The sequence below is a fragment of the Lygodium microphyllum genome, chromosome 1 (assembly GCF_053477565.2).
Source record: "Lygodium microphyllum isolate KBCC chromosome 1, Lygodium_microphyllum_v1.1.10, whole genome shotgun sequence".
Taxonomy (NCBI): Eukaryota; Viridiplantae; Streptophyta; class Polypodiopsida; order Schizaeales; family Lygodiaceae; genus Lygodium; species Lygodium microphyllum.
Window position 1 is genome coordinate 6,237,692 of NC_141135.1, and position 20,401 is coordinate 6,258,092.

The window sequence follows — 20,401 nt, forward strand, 5'->3', positions numbered from 1 at the left end:
ATAATTTTCTATTTAGAAATTCACCTAAGTAGGAATATGTAACTAAGAAAAATGCAATATTTTCAAGTTATAGAAATATTAGAATCACATAAGAAATTTTCTATATAGGGAAATTACCATGTGTATGGAAAGATAGTTGAAACATTTTCCTACATATGTAAGAAAAAAAAGGAAATTCCCTATCAATTCCCTAATTAAAATTACATAAAGTAGGGAAAGGAATCATGTGATTCTCTTGTTTCTCTAATTAGGAAATGTTTCACTTTTCCTATTATTTACTTTGCCTACTTGTGTGCATTTTTAACTAGGGAATTGATAGGGAATTTCCTTTTTTTTCCTATGTTGGAAATGATTAAAAGTCCCTTGTGTATGTAGAACTCCAGTCGATGCTCCACATCAATGTTTATGGTAGCAGCTAAGCCCTACACGTGGAGAAAGTTGTGTCTAATCACAATATCACTAATGATGCCACATCCACTATTCTTTTTCATTACCGGAACAAGGAATTGCAAGCTTCAAAGACATGATTATTTCATAGATCAGTTTTGAATCATTGCAAGAAACAAAAAGTGAGAAAGAAATGTTAGATTTGAAATTTAAAATATTTCTCTTTCTTTTGGCTAATTTATGTACTAAGGAAAATTCTCGCATCTTGCAGTCTTTACAATGGCAAAAAGATAGGGCAAAGACACACCTTTAACACATGCACTCGCTATATGGTGTTCTTGCATAGTGAACCCTCAAGCATTGCTTAAAGCAAGGGTAACTGGAATTATGCAATATTATGCAAAGTCCCCAAACTTTGTCATGCAATCGAGGGAGTTGATAGCTACACAAGATTGATGAAGAATAGACGAAAGCTTGTTGATAGCTACACAAGATTGATGAAGAATAGACGAAAGCTTGTTGATAGCTACACAAGATTGATGAAGAATAGACGAAAGCTTACAATTACTTGCAGTTGAGTCGTGTTAACGACAAATTGGTGATGTGTGGCTAAGTTGAAAGGGTTGGGTTCAATGAGTGGCAAATTATAGGTACCGGTACGAACGAGCGATTGCGGTTCAAAGCAGTGTGAAGCAGGATAGCGGGCGGGGACTCTCCAAGAGCGAGACACATGTCCCAGGTATTTCGAGATCTAAAGGAAGGAGTTTGATTGTACAGGCTTGCTGGTGGGCACTCTGACGGAAGGTTAGTTGTTTGCAAAGATGCAAGTAGATCACGTAAATGTGTGCGTGTAAAGACTCGTTTCACGGAAAGCAAAAAGCGATTGCCAAGAGTGAGAAAGCTTATGCCCAGGTGGAGCCTGATCGGAGTCAAAAGCTTGGACGTCGACAGAACGAAAGACGGGAGGTTATCGACTTGCGATTGAGCATGGTAACAGCGACCAGTACAAGTGGACAAGAAACTTCGTATGCAGGGGTCAGTACTCGTGCATGCGATGACGATTCTATATATATCTACGCGGGTCTCTTATGGGTTTCCAATCAGCTTCAGGTCATTTCTATCCATCAATCAATCTTCCATTCCTCTAGTTCTCCTGTACCTCGTCCTCCTCTCTCTCTCTCTCTCTCTCTCTCTCTCTCTCTCTGGGGCTCGATCTGCACCTACCACGGGATAGAAAGTACTAGAATCCAAAGCGCCACATGATTTCGATGAGGATGATGATCACGACATCAGCTAGCCAGCGCGATGCCGGGATGAGATCGAGGAGGCTACAGATCTGCAGCGGCAGCTTGAGCAGCCACCTGGTGCTGATAGCTATGATGGTACTGTACGCCTGCAACAGTGACTATATGGGCGTAGTAGTGCGGGCGTCCGACCCGGATCCGCTTCAGGACTACTGCGTGGCGGACTTGTCGCAGACTCTGAGCGTGAACGGGTATCCCTGCAAGGAGGCAGAGAAGGTGACGGAGGAGGACTTCGTGTTCCACGGCATAGCCCAAGCTGCAGCCAACGTGAGCGAGAGCCCGGTGCTGGCAGTGCCCACTGTTGGGCTCGTGGAGCAGTTTCCAGGCCTGAACACGCTAGGGCTGTCGGTGGCGCGCCTGGACTTCGAGCCCAGCGGGGTGATCGTGCCCCACACGCACCCCAGGGCCAGCGAGATCATCTTTGTGCTGTCTGGCAACCTCTACTGCGCCTTCGTGGACACCTCTAACAAGCTCTTCGCCAAGGTCCTCGGCCCGGGCGACGTCATGATCTTCCCACGCGGCCTCCTGCACTTCCAGCTCAACGTCGGCTCCGGCCCAGCCCACGCAATCGTCGCCCTCAACAGCCAACAGCCCGGCTTCCAACTGGTAGCCAACTCCCTCTTCACGCCCAACATCCCCAACGCCGTCCTCCGCAAGACCTTCTTCCTCGACGACGCCACGCTCGACTCCATCAGGGCCACCTTCCAGGGCATGTAAGCAGCTTGCAGAAGCCATAATCGACTATATTCTAGTGTAGTGACTACATATTTATTGCAGTAATATATTAGTCCTAGCAGCCCCCTCTGCTATCCTGCACACGCAGCTCTAACCCGCTTGCGTGAATAAAACATGAACCCGTGTCTAATTGTTTCTCTTGAATAAATTGGAAGTCTCCTCTTCGATATCCTACTATTATTATGCACCGTATTCAAGGAAAACCGTTAAAATTTAAACAAGAAGGTTTCAAACTCGGAACTTTACAATAACTTTGGTCTAAAAATTTGTAAATGCCTCTAATTTGATTCAAAAATACCTCCAATTGTTTTAGTTAAAATGCTTTTTGTGAGCACTGATTATATAGACCCTGTGGTTGGAACATGGCAAGGGGTAGGCACATGCATATAGTTTATCGATTGATGCCATGCCATTGTTCACTAATGGGTTTATAGTACAACACTCAACAATATGATAATAATGCAGCTATCATTATAACTCTTACTATTCATTCGTAGTTTTTCACCCATTACTTAATCCCTCACATCCTAATGTTTACATTGAAGTAGATTGAGTTGAACATGCCCCTTGGTTGTGTTGGAATCATGACATGAACTAGTATGCAAAGTTGAAAGGGCACATATGTTGTATTTACACTAGATGTGGAGGCATGCATCTTTTAACTAAGCATCAATCACACAAGATGAGTATCTTTGATTGCTTTCTATTTCTACTATAACACCCTAGACAATGATTTTAATGGCACTATAGAATGAAGCTAGCTCATAGAAAGTAGTGTTGTATTTGCATGTCAAATATTTGAAAGCATTTAAACATGAGAGAGAGAGAGAGAGAGAGAGAGAGAGAGAGAGAGAGAGAGAGAGGGAGGGAGGGAGAGAATAAATATGCCATGTTAACTATGGGACTAGAATGATGAGTAGAACTAATCCGATGTTGGTGAGAGATAAATTACCTACTAGAGCCCACAATTACTCATAAGACCAAAATGGTGTGAGATAAATAACTATAAAGCCCAAAATGACTTATAGCATCTAAATGATGAGTACAACTATAGATAGGAGAGGAAATATTATACATGGACAAGCTATAATGAGCAGTGATAGAAATGATTTGGTGCTTCTTGGCCTAAATGATTTTTTATAGTTCTAGTGAGTTTTCTTGCACTTTTCCAAGAGAGTGTTCAACTTTTTCTCCCATGGTTAACAAGGTTTTTCTATGAACCGCAAGCATCTATCTTAAGGTTTTGTCTTGATAGAGGATTGTGGTTGATGCATTACTTGGATCTTCAATATCATGAGTTTGGAGAAAAGATCATCATGAGGTGAGTTTTGATAGCACAAGGATGAAATATGAAGTCATATGAGATTTCATAGTCAACCAAGAGCTCAATAGTGGCTACTTGGGTCAAGGTGTTATCCCTACAACTTCAAGTTATCAAATTGGCCGGCTAGAAGGATGAGGTTAGAGAATTATGATGGCCTTTCTGAAAGTTGAGCTTGAGAATCATGTGAATAAGGATTTACATATCATAAATGGGATAGCCATGTGAACTGGGGCTAAGCCTTTTGTTAAGGCCTTCAATATTGATCCCTTAATATTTAAAATTACCTTAATGTCTTTTTAAGTGTAACTTTTGTTAGTTTTCCCAGCGGTGGCTCCAATTATGGTAAATTGAATCTAAGCATATGCTATAAAAAAAATGGAAGCATAGAATCGATTAATGGATGCATCTTTACCTGCAAGTCAACTAGCATATAAGATAACATTTTTGACACACAAATAAGAGAAAATATTTGATGCCCTTTTACCCACCGTTGTACATGTTTTAATGTAGACAATGTATATACGTTGTTTTAAAGGCAGTGTGAAACAAATTTATATTGATTGTGATTTGGGATTTTTCTTTCGTAAAGTAGAAACAATGTACACATATGTAAGGAGACATGAACATCAAAGTTTCTTCACAAGGATACCCTTTCTTATAGAAACCCCTATCTTAACCCTAATCAATCATGTTAAACACCTTCTCAATCTGAATTTGGCATAATAAGGAGGCAAAAAAAGACATAGCCATTTTTTTAAGAACATTTGAATTGAACTTAGAGAGTACATTGGGTAGAGTAAAACTTGCACTAGAAGAAAATAGACCCATACATGATTACATTCACACATTTCTTAAACTTTAAAAAAATGTTATGGATAGTCTAGAGCTTAACACTAGCTAAAATAAGTCTAACAAGGTGAAAGATAGATTAATTTTAGCCTTGAAGGGGTCACCTTTTTATAATATAGGAGGTGGTCAAGTCATACTATCTTACCTGCCATATTCTAAGCCTTTCCTAGTTGGCTATGAAATATCTTAGGGAATACTTACTTTACCATTAAGCTTAGAGTGCTACCCCCAAATGACTTTCTCATACCCCCCTAGCCAACGAGCAACCTCTGTAGACATTGGACCCAAAAATTGGGTGCTCTCATAACTCCCATACCTTGCAAATTGATACAATGTACCTCAAGTTTCTCTATGAGCTTAATTACTCTATCTAGCTTAAAGGCTAGATCCACAATCCTCACCTTTTTGCCATTTGATCACATAGAAATAGGTCACATTTTTGCTAAACCCCCTTAAGGTGCACCCATAGGTGAACTATATCGTCACTGAATCTCTAAATATGAAATTGAAGTAAATCCCTTGTAAAATCTTTGGTGGAGATATTTGCTTCATTCTTCTATGTTGGATAGGAAACAGGCTCACCTATAGCATTCTCAATCAAATCACGCATATAATGATACTGGATCTCAATATCTTTAGTGTGTGTACCACTAGATTTCTTGTAATGGTGATATAACTCTAATTGTCACATCCTAGAACTATTAGATCTTCATCTTAAACTTTCATATACCATAAGATCTTGCTTAACCATACTACTTCAACTATAGTAAAAACAAGTTACCTCATGTTAGCTATATATAATCTGTCTATATATAGCGCCCCTGTTAGCTATATATAGTTTGTATATAGTGCCCCAGGTCCCCTCTATATATTCCTATCATGTGTGGTCAGTTGACACACTTCTAGGGTTCCACTTCTAGTGTCTCATATCTCTCTTCTCTTCTCTCTTTCATCTCTCGTCTTCCTCGCAGTTTCCAACATGGTATCAGAGTGAGGTCCTACAACATCACAAAGAGCTTGGGAAGGCCTGTGCAGAGTGTGGGCAGAGACAACGCTTGATTGCAGATGCAGCCTCGTCGAGCGTCATCCTGCCCTTGCCATAGCCTTGTTCGCTTTGTTCTGTCTTGAGGATTCGTGCACGGAGCGGACCAAAAGCCAACAACCCCGTGCTTCCAAACCTCTTCAAGAGAGGACACAATCTGCCCCTCTCTGGCCGTTATCTCGTCCATGCCCAATCTGCCCCCTGATCTGCCTCAGAAGGTTCAGATCTTCCTTTCTGAAGGGTTAGCAACAACAAGAAGATGATAAAGAAGGCGAAGAAGATGCTGCAGAAGAATTAGAATAAGGCAATGTCAGCAAGGACAACTGAATGTGATAGAAGCCATGGTCCAGGGAGAGAGGAGACACAGTGCACAGTACAAGCGGTTGCGCCATCATCATCTAACTCATGTTGATTATGGCCTCCAAGATTCTGTTGTCTCTCTGCAACATCCACTCGATAGGGTTTGCCTCCACGCTTCTCGAGAACTATCCAGCGGCTTAGTCATTAATTCACGGTCCTTCTCTGTCTTCCCGTACGACAATAGCAATTCACTGTCTCAGTGGTCTTTCCGGAGGAGCATAGGGATGACATTCTTTGCAAATTGCAGAGTTTGTGTCCATCATTCCAGGTATTTCATCCCTTCACGTTTCATGTTTCTTTTAATCGCGGATTAAGGCACTTACTTGAAGGCTATCATTACAGTTAACATGGGAGTATATAAGTTTAGGCATTGAGGATAGGCGTCTCGCCAAATCTGTGTAGATAAAAACAGATTTCCAAGAAGATGACACATTAGGTCTAGGATTGCTGATGCTCAAAGCCATGGAGTCTAGTTTGAAGGATTATCTGATTTGTGAGGGCGGGATGATCCTGGAACCCGACATGTTCATCTATGGATGTGCTAGTCAATTTTCATACAACTTTCCGATGGAAGCAGTGACCATTGTAACATCCTGCAGTCAATTTTATTCCTGACAAGAGGTTGCCAGATAACAATGCCTACCAATAGCGCCATATACGATGCGATGTGCAGGAGATTAGCAAAGACCTGTAATGTTGTTGCTGTTGTGCTTTCCCTCAATTTCAGATGAGCACCCGAGCATAGGTATCCAGCAGCATATAAAGATGGATTGACATGTGTGAGATGGGCAAGGAGTGACATGGGAGACAATGTCTTCTTTATCTGGGTTGCTTCTCAAACAAGTGCATTCTTGCAGGAGACAGTCCAGGGGGGAACAAGTGCATTCTTGCAGGAAATAGTTCAGGGGGGAACATAGCCCACAATGTTGGAGTTAGGGCTTCAGAAGAGGGCATACATCTTATAGGAACGATTCTCTTAATGCCTATGTTTGGAGGACAAGAGAGGACTCATGTAGAGAAATTATTGGATGGTAGGTACTTCGTTACAATAAGGGATAGAGATTGGTATTGGCAAGCTTTTCTTCCTATCGGGGAAAACAGAGAGCACCCTACTTGTAATCCTTTCTCTCCTCGTTACAATAAGGGATAGAGATTGGTATTGAGAAGCTTTTCTTCCTGTCGGGGAAAATAGAGAGCACCCTGCTTGTAATCCTTTCTCTTACAGGAATGATTCTCTTAATGCCTATGTTTGAAGGACAACAGAGGACTCTTGTAGAGAAATTATTGGATGGTAGGTACTTCGTTACAATAAGGGATAGAGATTGGTATTGGCAAGCTTTTCTTCCTGTTGGGGAAGATAGAGAGCACCCTGCTTGTAATCCTTTCTCTCCTCCTTACAATAAGGGATAGAGATTGGTATTGGCAAGATTTTCTTCCTGTCGGGGAAAATAGAGAGCACCTTGCCTCTAATCCTTTCTCTCCCCTGGCACCATAGTTGGCTGAACTAAATCTTCCTCCTTGCTTGGTGGTCGTTGGGGGCCTAGACATTCTTCAAGATTGAAAACTCCATTCGCTTCCCTCGCCCTTTGCGAGAATCCATCCTCCAGGACTTTGTCTTGTTGGAATGTTCTTGCTTCTAGAGATCATTAGAATAAGCATGACAAAGGACAACAATGCGCAGGACTCAAATGTAGAAGCACTCAAAGTATTGGGAAAACTAGTCACCAAAGTAGCCTGTGAGGTTCTTCCATTTTATTTCAGCTCTGAGGAAAGCTTCCACGTTGTCACCAACAACATACACAGTCGGAAGCACCTGCTAGATTGCCTGTATGGCATTGCCACTCAAGGCTTATATTCTTTCCAGCTGATGAGGGTCTATATTCCAGCTGATGACACATCATTTCATTTATATTCTTTCCAGCTGATGAGCATCTATATTCCAGCTAATGACAAATTGTTTTATTTATATTCTGTTCATGGGGCCCCACATGTGTTATGTTGTCTATAGAGCAACATCGCGAACAGTCTCTATAGACCTTGTGTTGTTCTAATGTCACTGTAACGTTTTTTTTAAGTTTTGACATGAGAGATATAGTGCTTACAACCTAAGTTCAGTTGCAAGAATTTCATATATTAAGGAGTGATAAAGCTCTTTTGATGCCTTTGAATAGGCTATTGTAATTCAGGAGTGATGTATCTCCTGAGTGATTTAGCTCCTTCTCTATTGATGTTGTAATTCATGAGTGATGTAGCTCCTTTGAGGCCTATGAATAGGCTCTTGTAAGTTCAAATCTCCATTGATGTTGTAATTCATGAGTGATGTAGCTCCTTTGATGCCTATGAATAGGCTCTTGTAAGTTCAACTTTGTAATTTTATATTTTGAATATTAATATAACGGTAGGCCTATATAGAGCTGTGGGTTTTTCCCTTGAGCCCCCAAGGGTTTTTTCATCCATAGTAAGGGACCTTTATTTGAGCGGGGGTGTTAGCTATATATAGTCTTTCTATATATAGCACCCCAGTTAGCTATATATAGTATGTCTATATATAGTGCCCCAGGTCCCCTCTATATATTCCTATCATGTGTGCTCAGTTGACACACTTCTGGGGATCCACTTCCGGTGTCTCATATCTCTCTTGTCTTCTCTCTTTCGTCTCTCGTCTTCCTCGCAGTTTCAAACACCTCATACTTTATTCAGGTGTAGAAGCCAATCCCATTTTTAGTTCCTTTTTATAACAAAACTTTTGAAATTATATATGATACCATAGTGAAGGGTTTCCTTCAAGTATTTGAGAACTTGCATTCTATTGTTCATGTGACTTTGACATGGCTTATTTGAGGACCTCTAAAAACATCAATCATAAAATTGATACGTAACATGGTGCTGCACAAGTAGATGAGAGTACCAACCAATCTCTTATACCTTCCAATGTCTACTAATGTTGATGTATCCTCAATGGATAACTTCGCATTGACCTCCATAGGTGTAACTATCTCCTTCCACTTAGTCATGAAAAATGCTTTCCAAATCTCCTATCCATACTTGTTTTTAGAGATTAAAAAATTTCCTAGCTCCTTTCACACATCAATCCCCAAACAATGGTGCATCAAGTAGAATTTTACCATTTCAATCTCAAGGCTTAAATCCTTTTGAGTCTAATGGATCATGTCTTCATAGTCACCTATAGTTAGAAGATCTTCCACATATAGAAAAAACACTATAGACTTTTCACCTATAGTGAACGGTTTCCTTCAAGTATTTGAGAATTGGCATTCTAGTTTTTGTGTGACTTTGACATGGGCTATTTGAGGACCTACTCAAAACACCAATCATAAAATTGATATGTAACATGGTGCTGTACAAGTACATGAGAGTACCAAACAATCTCTGGTACCTCCCAATATCTACTAATGCTGATGTATCCTCAATGGATAACTTCGCATTGACCTCCATAGGTGTAACTATCTCCTTGCACTTAGTCATGAAAAATGCTTTCCAAATCTCCTATCCATACTTCTTCTTAGAGATAAAAATTTTTCCTAGCTCTTTTCACACATGAATCCCCAAACAATAGTGCATCAAGTAGAATTCAACCATTTCAAACTCAAGGCTTAAATCCTTTTGGGTCCAATGGATCATGTCTTCATAGTCACCTATAGTGAGAAGATCTTCCACATATAGAAAAAACACTATAGACTTTTCACCATCCCTGTAACCATACAAGTTAGCATCTAAGGCACATCTAATGAAGTTTACACTTAAAAAGAACTTATTTATTGATTGATACCATAGTCTAGGGGTGTCTTTCCATACAATGCCTTTTTCAACTTATAAACTTTTTTCTTAGAATGGGGGGCCTCAAACATGGATGGCTAAGCCATGTACACCTCCTCTTTGAGTTTATCATTCAAAAATCTTGATTTGAGATCCATTTGGTAAAGTTACACCTTCTTGTGAGAAAGCACTATAAGTATTTTAGAAGTTGGAGCAAATGATTTGTCAAAACTTCAAACCCTTCAACTTTTGAAAATTCTTTTCTCAATCAATCTAACTATGTACTTTTATAGGCTTTGGTTGGCATTTTACTTTACCTTCCAAACCCACTTTGTACCAATAATGTTCTTCTTTTTTTTTTTACTGATCCACTAGCTCACAAGTGTCATTCGTTAATGTACTATTATATTCAACCTACATAGTTGCTTACCCTACTAGATTTACAAATGCTTCTTGCATGTCAGTAGCCTCATTTACTTCTCTCATAATCTCAGCCATCAAGGCCATATTAACTATGAGACAATAAGGCTTTCTTTTCTCCACTATTCTTGGCTACCTTTTTGATCCATCTATCTTTCATAGTTGTTGGTACATGATGATTTCGATCATAGACTTGCTTAACCCATTGTGGCAATGACTTTTTTGTTGGCATGATTATAAGTTGTGAGTTCTCTCTCATCATTCAAAGATGATATTTCCTCCCCCTTAATCATATGGTTAGCTCTTAGGATAGCTTTATAGTGTACTACTTCACTATATGTGGTGTTAGAGCTATATATAGCTCACCCTGTCTAGACTAAGTCTCACCTATATATATATATGTAGATTGTGATCAATATGATATAGTCTTTGGCAGTGTACATGGTGTGTCTCTTCTCTCACACACACTCTCTCTCATGTCTCTACATATCTCTTCCCTCTATATCTCAACATGGTATCAGAGCTATCATGATTGACTACAACTAGTTCCATATTCCTAGCTTTACAAACTGGGTAGTTATATCAGTTAGTTTAGGGTAACCTTATGAGAAGGTTTATTTGTGAACATGACATGCATGATATCCCAAAGCACATGGGAGAATTGTGAGAAGACAAAGACATAGAAGCAAGGAAATTCCTTCGATCTCAGTGGTGGTGGCCAACCTTGTTTCATAGTGCAACTTGTTTTATGAAACATCACTCCCCTCTATCTCACAACCTAACCAAATGGCTTCATGTAAATTTTCCTCCACCCCTCCTAACTCTATTTCAGTGAACTCTAGCAATAATAAGCATAGGTTATCTAAGATTGATATTGGCAATGCTAGCCTCTCCCTTGTGGTAAGGGTTTCAAGGTTAAAGGGGAAAGCACCAAAAGTAGCAAGAAATAATGATTAATAAGATCAAGATTTTAAATGACAATTGCAAGGGTCTCATTGATCCCAATAGGGCTAGAATAATCAGGAACTAGCTAACCCAAGAGGCTATTAGGCTAGATATAATCTATCTTCAAGAAGTCAAAGTTGCAAGTCAACAACTTGTTGAGAATCTTGACAACATCTCAAATAAGTTTTGATGGTTTTTCACAAAACACAATAGAGGAAGTGGTGGTTCAGCGATAGGGCTCAGCAAATATATCACCTATCTCTTCAAGAGAGTAATAATAGACCCAAGTAATAATTGGGTTGCAGTTTGAAAATAGGCTATTGCTTTAGTATATGCTCCTTGCACAGCCTTGGCTAGGGCCAACATCTAGAGGTCATTGAAAACAATTCAATGTCCAGTGTTTTTAGTAGGAGACTTCGATATATTTGAAAATATATTAAATAAATTCAAGTCTAGAGGGGCCATCCTAGGAGGGGCAGAAAGGAGAGAATGGGATAGCTTGCTAGGATTCCATTAACTAGTTGACACACACTCGCAATCCTCTTTCACATGGACCAATAACCAAAAGTCGTCCTACATCAGGAAAGCCAGATTAGACAAATTCTATGTGTTTGCAGGGCTCTTACCATCCTTCATTAACTGCTAGCAAAATTTTCTGCACACTCTAGTCATGTCAAATAAAAAACCGGCGTTGATTACATTTATAGGAGATACCCCCTCTACATTTAGGTCTTGACGGTTCCATGTTGATCCAGAACTGTTCAAGTTTTAGTATGTTCAATAGGGAATAAAGACCATTTGGAAGAGTCACTTCCCCCCCAAGGATAGTCTATGGCCAACCCAATCAAGAAGAGCCAAAATTTTCTTAGTAAGGCAAAACAGACCCTCACAAAAGTAAGACAAGAAGGAAGGGCTAATATTTATCAAGAAATTACATACATAGATGGTAAACTTGATACACAAAAAAGGGGGAAAAGACCTATTGTGTAGTTGGAGACCTATGACTTGCTTAAACTTAGCTTATAAAGTCTTTCTAAATCCTTGGCCTAAAGGCCAATGTATAATCTCCACTCATGGATAAGGAAGGAACATAAAGGGTTCATTAAGGGAAGGTATATTTTGGATGTGATTATTAGCCTATGGGAACGAATTGACTACACAGAGAAATACAATCATGACTTTGTATTTCGATAAAGCATATGATAGACTCAAATTTGACTTTATTTTGTAGTCTTTTGTTGATATGGGGATAGGGAAGAATTTTGTAATATTTGTGTCTATCCTCTTTGGTAATGCAACAACCTCTATTGTTGTTAATGGAGAACTCATTGATTCATTCAAGCTGAGGAGGTCCATAAGACAAGATTGCACCCATGTCCCCCTTTTTATTGCAATTGTGGCGGATGTTCTTGGTTGGTTGATTGATGATAGGATGCAATAGGGAAAAATTAGAGACATATAACTACCCAACAATAGACACATGATCCTAAACCTTTTTGCAAATGACACAAATGTCACATTAAATAATTGCATTAAGTCCATAGAAACATTTGGGGAATGCCTAGAAATTTTCTATCTAGGATTTAGTTCCAAAATAAACCACTAAAAAATAAGCATTATGACCGTTATTTAGGACCCATCTCAATGGATCCTTGAAACTGGCTACCAATTTATCCTAGAGGGGAAAGTGTTCAGGCTACTCACTATCCCAATGGGGTTTGGGGTGGCCCTCAAATAGAGATCGAAATGGGTGATTGAGAAATTCCAAAGCAAACTTGAAAGATGGAGGGGATTCCATCAAGGCATTGTGTCTAGATGTGTGGTGCTAAAGCACATCCTCATCCCTACATGCGTATACTTCCTTGCATGCTAGAGGCCCCCCAAAGGTGCCCTCAAGCAATTGGAAGCCCTATTTAGAAATTTCTTGGGTAGGGGGGGATCCTAACAAGTTCAAGTGTCCCAAAGTTTCATGGTCCACATTTACACCTCGTAAAGATAAATAATATTTGGGGTTCATCGATCTTAGCTCAATGGTTGACAAGTTTATAGCTAGATAGATTATAGGTGTCTACTAAACATGAGGAGGATTGGCCCACACTGATCCTTAATCAGATCAAGACATTCAAAGTTGAAGGCCATGCATGATTTAAAGTTATTCCCATACATACAATAATTCTCTCAATAGTAAAGTTTAAACCACTAGATGCTTCGCCAATTGTGAGGTGAATATGGGAGGCACTGACAATATATAAAAACCTCATCTCTTTGTAACAATCTAAGAGATCTCTAATTTGGATAAGCAAGGACTTAGCTTGGCTAAGCAATTATCTTTTCCCCATTAATGAGATTCAATATGTGATAGCAGTTAAACTCAACCAAAAGGGATTACGAGTTTGGGTTGACACGTGGGACAAGACCAACAAGAAATGGCTAGGATAGGAAGAGATGAAAATCAAATTTAGGCTCAAAATCAAATTTAGGCTCAATCAAGATGATATAATGTTTATCTAGGAAAGAAAATATATTTGGACTAACACTAACCCTGATGATTCAGTGTGATTTTCAAGTCAAGTGGTCAAATTTTTTACAGGATTCTAAACCCTCCCTAACCCCATTGCCCAATCTCCCAAGAGACAACTCAAGGGTTATATTTAATCTAAATTGAAGATGGATAATAAATTGGAACCATCAGCAATGGGAGTATTGGTTGTAGTAGATCTGGGCCAACTCTATCCCCCCCCCCCCCCCCCAAAATATATATATATATATCAATCTTATTGTGGTTGATCCTACACAAGGTTGTGTGGACCCAAGAAGTTTGTTGGAATTGGCAATGTGTATGCACTAGATGCCAAAAGGAAAAGGAAACCATTGCATGTCTATTCATCAACTTCCCCTTGAATCGTAACTACCTCAACTAGCTACAAATATTTATCCTTCCCAGCCACCCTTACAAAGTGATATGGAAGGAGCTCATTTTAGGCAAGGCCAATGGTCTCTCCCCATCACTTTACACACTCCTTTGAGGCCTCTATCTTTGGACTTGAAGTTTCCATAATGAGGATTTATTTACAAAAAAGCATGTTGATTTTCTTTACCAACTAAAAGATGATTGTTTTCTGTAGATGGCAAGAAGATCCTGAACTCTCACCATGCAGGAAGCTTAAGCCATCATTAATAAAAGTGAAAAAAGAGTATCCAAAGAAGAGACGATAAAGAAGTGCATTGTAGAATTTCTCCAATTAATTATCTCTTTAGTCGTTTTTGCACAAGTCGCAAGAAGATCCAGACTCTCACCACGCAGGAACCTCAAGAAGCCACCATTAACAAAAGTAGGAAAAGAGTAGTGAAAGAAGAAAAAGAAGAGATGATAAAGAAGTACACTGTAGAACTATTCCAATCAATTATCTCTAGTCATTTTTTAGGACTTCACTATCCAGGTTCTAGTTGCTATGGTCACTCCCAAGGAGACACATGCCGGTAGAAGAGCAAACAAATCTGAGCAAGCTCTCCCACTAAAGTCAGCACCAAGCGATGATACCCCAAACCCTATCAATGATCCAAATTCGCATGCCATGAGATGGACTAAGAAATAAGAAGTTTCAAAGATGAAATGGGAGGAGGACCCTCCATAGCAAGAAAACATCCTCTGCCCTAGCTCTACCATTCCCCATCATTAGTGATGAGACCCTCACTCCAACCTAGCCCCGCCAAGATAATCCCTACCTTGTGTAATGCTCAACATGCCTAACATACGTAAATACTTTCATTACCACTCAGAATATATAAATCTTCTCAAACCCAATGTTAGGACGACCAATAATCCTTTTGGTTTACCTCCTAATAACTTAGCAAAGACTTGGATAATGGGCTGAGTCCCCTCCACTATAAAAAGTTTCCTTACTTTTTGCAATACACACTACAACAAAAAGGCCTTTTAGATGCACTCTTAGATGCAATTTTTGAATTGAGAGAAAATCTTACGGGCGCATCTATAAGCCCGTCTAAATGCGCGTGTACCATTTCGCGTCTATAGTTGCGTGTATAAGGAAATCCACATGCACCAATAGACGCGCTTTAGACGCGCATATACAAGCATAAATAAATGCGTACACAAAAACCAAAATTATTATTTATTTAATTTCTTTTGTGTGTCTACAAGTGCGTCTACTTGGAAGATTAGACGGGCATATAGACACATGCATAGACACGCTTTTACTTGCGCTAGTAGACGCGACCACAAAACCAAAAATCTCCTTTTTTTAAAAAAGATATTTAATTTCTTTTTATTAATTTGAATTATATAGCGCATCTATGGGCGCGTGTACTCTACATTTTAGACGCGAGTATAGACGCGCATTTTCTACAATTTAGATGTGCAAATAGACGTGAAGCACAGCATTGGAAAAAAAAACCAGAGAGCATGTGGTTTCACATGCTCTCTGGTTTTTTTTCCCCTCCCATACATCAAATTGTGCATTTGGGAAAAACACAATGGATCTGAAGGCACGAGAATTGAAAGAAAAAATCCATGTATTCATTATATATAAAACACATTTACATGGGGAGTTTAAGTGCTTGCGACCTAAAGCGTGGCCACAAGCAGTAGGCCATAGAGGAGGTATGGTGCTCCTCTATGAATCTGAAGAGGAAACATTTTCACTAGTACGACCATCGCTATTGGCATTGCTATCCCCCTCCTTGCTATGCTCCACAATGGGGTTCACCTACACACACAAAAGATCAAGGTTGCTTACGTACAATTGCAAAGAAAAAGTTATAATTAATAGGAAAGTAAGAAAAACATACCTCCTCTGGTTGTCGAATCCTCATGGCCTGGTTGCATTGCTCCTTAGTGATGACACCCTCCTCATAGAAGTGAAGCCATGTGGCTGCGCAGCTATGGCCTCGATGGTAATCTACCTCTCTAGGAGTAGGTATCCTACCAACGACAGTAGTCTAGAAAACAATTATGATATACAAACAATTATGAGACACAATGTATTAGAAAAAATTATATAAAGATTTTTTAAAAATATAAATTAAAAAAAACTAGAAATCAAAATATACTTACAAACTTTGCCTCCCACAATTCTCTGCCACCCGATCCATAATGCGACGATCCCATAGTTTCCATTTGGATGCATCACGCCTCTGTGTGCTGGCGACTCTTCACTTTCTCTGCTGCTTTCTTCTTGGCTTTCTTCCACTCTACGCGGTGGCACATAGGTGGTTGGCTATAGGCTCCATGCCCCTCCTCTTGTCTCTGAAGTGACTCCCTGGCACGTATAATGAGGTGGGATCGTTTGTTGTGAAGCAAATCCCTATCCCCAATCATCTGAGAATCGCTGACCCTCAGGATTTGGGTACCTCCTATGGACTGCCCTTAGCACCTCCTGCCACAAGCCGCTTTTCTGATTCTTGAAGTAAATGAAACAATCTTTATACATCGCATGCACGACGCTCCTCATCTATGCCATTACATCCCTTCATCATCATGGAAGATGCCACCAGTATTTGTAACTCTATAGTACTGGCATATAGGCTCCTCTACGTGATCTTCTGGTGAGGGTGATTGCCCGCCCCTCCTAGGCAACCCCCACACAAGCCTCGTCCTTCCCCTTGACTCTCCCTCCTCCCTCTCTATCGACTACCCTTCTCTGCCTTGCTCGATGCACATAATTCCGTAAATGCACGTGCGTCGGCTGACGCTTGTGCTTCAGCCGATGCATGTACAGGCGCTGCACGTGGAGTACCTGCAATTGGGGTTTGGACAATTGGTGTTTGGGAAGCAGTGCTAGGTAAAGAAGTCAGAGCCGTTCCAAACATGATGCTAAACACCTCGTCTGCTGTGGGAGAGCGGCCAAGGTGTCTAGTCATGTCTCCCATGAAGTCTTCCTTACTAGGAATACCTCCAAAAAAAGCATTGACCCTCTGTTAAACAAGACCAATGTATCATTCATGCGCTCCAAATTTGGGTCATTGCTAGATGAACCAGGATGCGACATCTGCAAACAAAACACAAGAATAAGATAAATTTGCTAAATTGCAATATTGTGTAAATTGTACTATTGTGTAACATGTTTGTACAATTCCAGAAATAAAAGCTTGTTTTTTTAATCAGAGCTGGCGCGTGTATATTCATGTCTGAGATGTAGAATAGTCGTGCTCTCAGATACTTCTTTGAAGTCAAAGCCTTTGTTTTTTTAGTAGAGCACGTATATTCCGACTTCTAGTATGCAAAATAGAAGCGCTCAGAGATACGGTACCACCATGGAAAAAACTGAGCAGGGTGCATGTATACTCGCATCTATCATTCATAATAGACACGCTTAGAGACGCAATTGCAGACATGATAACAACAAACAGAGCTGCGCGTCTATATCTGCGTCTGCTCTGGAATCTACACGCATTGTCAGACGCGCTAAGTCGGCCGCTCTCAGGTCGACGACCGCCATGATTTTTTTGTGATAAAAAAACTTCAAATTCATAGAAAGAAAGATCCTGATACAGAAAGAGAGAGAGAGAAGGAGGGAGGGGAAAGAGAGAGAGAGAGAGAGAGAGAGAGAGAGAGAGAGAGAGAGGACTCACCTTGGGTCTTTGGTGTGGACGGGTGGTGGCACTGCTTCCTTCCCCTTCTTCCTCTCCTTGGTGAGTTGTTCTCCCTTGATGCTTACTACTTGTTGTCTCCTCTCATTGCCTCTTGTTCCTCTTGTTCTCCTCTCTTTTGTTCTCTCTTTCTTCCTCTCCTTGGCTTTCTTCTCTTTAGCTATCTTCTTTCCCTTCTTATCTCTTTGAAGTGAAAGAAGAGGTGAGTCATGAGGAGGTGAGTTATGAAGAGACTAGTGGAGGTAGACTGCATGTCGGTTGAACTCGAGCTCTAGAATGCATAAAAAATGCAAGAAAGGTGCAGTTTGAAAATAAATCACTTATATGTTTTGAATTTTGACATTTGCGACTATTTTTGCGTGTATATACGTGTCTAATTTTAAGTAAACATGCTAGTAGATGCGTATTTAGACGCGCAGGTAGACACATGCATGGACATGTATCTAGCGTGCTTGTATTTTTATCATATTTAGTTTTTTTATTTATGATAAGTTTTGATAGTAAGTTTTTATCATAAATTTTTATGTATTTATGATAAGTTTTGTGTATTTAAAATTGAATATCTTAGAATAATTAATATGCCTTAAAGTTTTTATGTAAACATATTAATAACAAATTTGATGTTGTCAAGAATTAGGTTTAATCATGTCGTCGTCATCACCTAGTACGGTGCATGCTGATGAGTCAATGAGCACATCCTCAAGTGAGGATGAAACATTACGTCTTCATAATCGAGATGCATGGCTACGACAAAAAATTAAATGTATGTGTGATCATTGTCGAGGGTGTATTTTTCAAGCACGTCGAGTAGCAATGTCACACCTTAGCATATATGGAGAATGGGACCGAGAAAAATCACTGGTATTCATTGTTTTTAACACTAAGATTGCTAGTCTATGTTTGAAATATATATCAACATATATGTAACTCCCTTTTGTGGTTGAGAAGGATGCAGTGCCACATCCTCAGATGCTCCCTCCCGGGCATCGAGAGGCTACAAAATGTCGACGCGAGGAGGAAGAGTCTTCAAGAAGAGTGAAGAGTGACGACCATGATAGTAGCCCTCATGAAATGCCCCATTAAGTTGTAGAGGATGAGATGTTGGACAACATGGTACACAATCTATTTTCGCAACCGGTTTGGGGAGAAGATCACTCGACGAAGCTAGATGACCCACTATACATAGCATCATCTACTCCGTTGTATGAAGATTGTACGTACTTCATTCTTCATGCATCCCTCGAGATACTTAACTTGCAAACAATTTATGAATGGAGTAATGTCAGTTTGAATGCGTTATTGAAGTAGGTATCAATTCAGTTTGTCTTATGAATCATAATATTAATTGTTCTATTTTGAAATCAGACACAGATATATGTTGGTGGTTTTTTAACTCACTTTTAAAAATATATGTAGGTTATTATCACAAATGCTTCCAAAAGGAAACAAATTTCCAACTAAGAGAGGGCAAGCAAGACATTACTTGACATCTCTGGGAGGCCTCAATTATGTCAAGATCCATACATGTGTCAATGATTGTGTCTTATTTCGTGGGATTCATGAGTTCGCACGAGAGTGTCCTGTTTGTGGTGAATCAAGATACAAAGTGGAGATGAAGTCAATGGATGTGCCTCGTAAGATTTTGCGACATTTTTTGATTATTCCACGTATTCAACTTATGTTCAAGTGTAAGTCTATTGGAAAGCTCATGTCATGGCATGCTAGTCATCGTTCAAGTGATGGAAAATGGAGGATCCCTACAGACATACTGGCATGGCAGATAATTTGTGGCCCGTTTTCAAAGAAGAGCCAAGAAATTTGAGATTTGGTTTAGGTATGGATGGAATCAATCCATTTGGCATTAAAAGCACATCATACAGTGTATAGCCAGTGGTATTGGTGAACTATAATATTCCTCCATCCATGCAATTAAAAAGGGACATGTAATATTGTCCCTTGTGATTCCTAGAAAGTACAAGGTAAAAAACATGGACATTTACTTAGACCCTTTGATTGAAGAGTTAGAAATGTTATGGGAATGTATTGTGGTGCAAGATACAAGCGCATCTGCATCCTCTAGAGATTTCACTTTGAAGGCCATGTTGTTGTGGACCATGCATGACTTTCCAGGATATGGAGAGTGTTTAGGTACATGTATATAACTCTATATTTGAAATTCAATACTTGAATCAATTGCATGTTATTAATTCACTTGTTTGTTCAGGTTTAACCACATCAGGATATCATGCATGTCCTATTTATGGTCCCTCTCTAGTTTCCTCTAGGCCGGCACATTTAAAGAAGGTTATCTATGACAATCATCATCAGTTTCTTCCTATTGACCATCCCAAATATGTTTTCCCTAGTAATGGAATGACTCCACAATCTCTAACCATTCGAGATTGAAAGGAGAGATGGATTAATGCGGCCAGCCACCCTCCACTCGGCATGAGTCGGTAAGAAGTATATTTCTCTTGATTGACTTTGAAGTATATAGCATGATGAATTGTTTACATAATATATTGTTTGTTTATTAGGTTATCTTTATTTTTTCTTCTTTCGTTTTGGACCGAACTCAAGATCAATCACCTATTGGACCCCATGCATATATTCCAAAATGTTGTATCCACATTATGGGATCACTTGATA

General features: G+C 39.7%; 1 protein-coding gene and 1 pseudogene across 1 annotated transcript; both read left to right on the forward strand.

Moving 5' to 3' along the window:
* Positions 1-1,498: 1,498 nt before the first annotated feature.
* LOC148040811 (putative germin-like protein subfamily 2 member 5) lies at positions 1,499-2,646 on the forward strand. Its single transcript, XM_087686958.1, has one exon. It carries the CDS (start codon positions 1,647-1,649, stop codon positions 2,406-2,408), a length of 762 nt encoding a protein of 253 aa, XP_087543084.1. The 5' UTR covers positions 1,499-1,646; the 3' UTR covers positions 2,409-2,646.
* A 3,990-nt stretch (positions 2,647-6,636) lies between these two features.
* Positions 6,637-14,359, forward strand: LOC148040812 (gibberellin receptor GID1B pseudogene; annotated as a pseudogene).
* Positions 14,360-20,401: the final 6,042 nt, after the last annotated feature.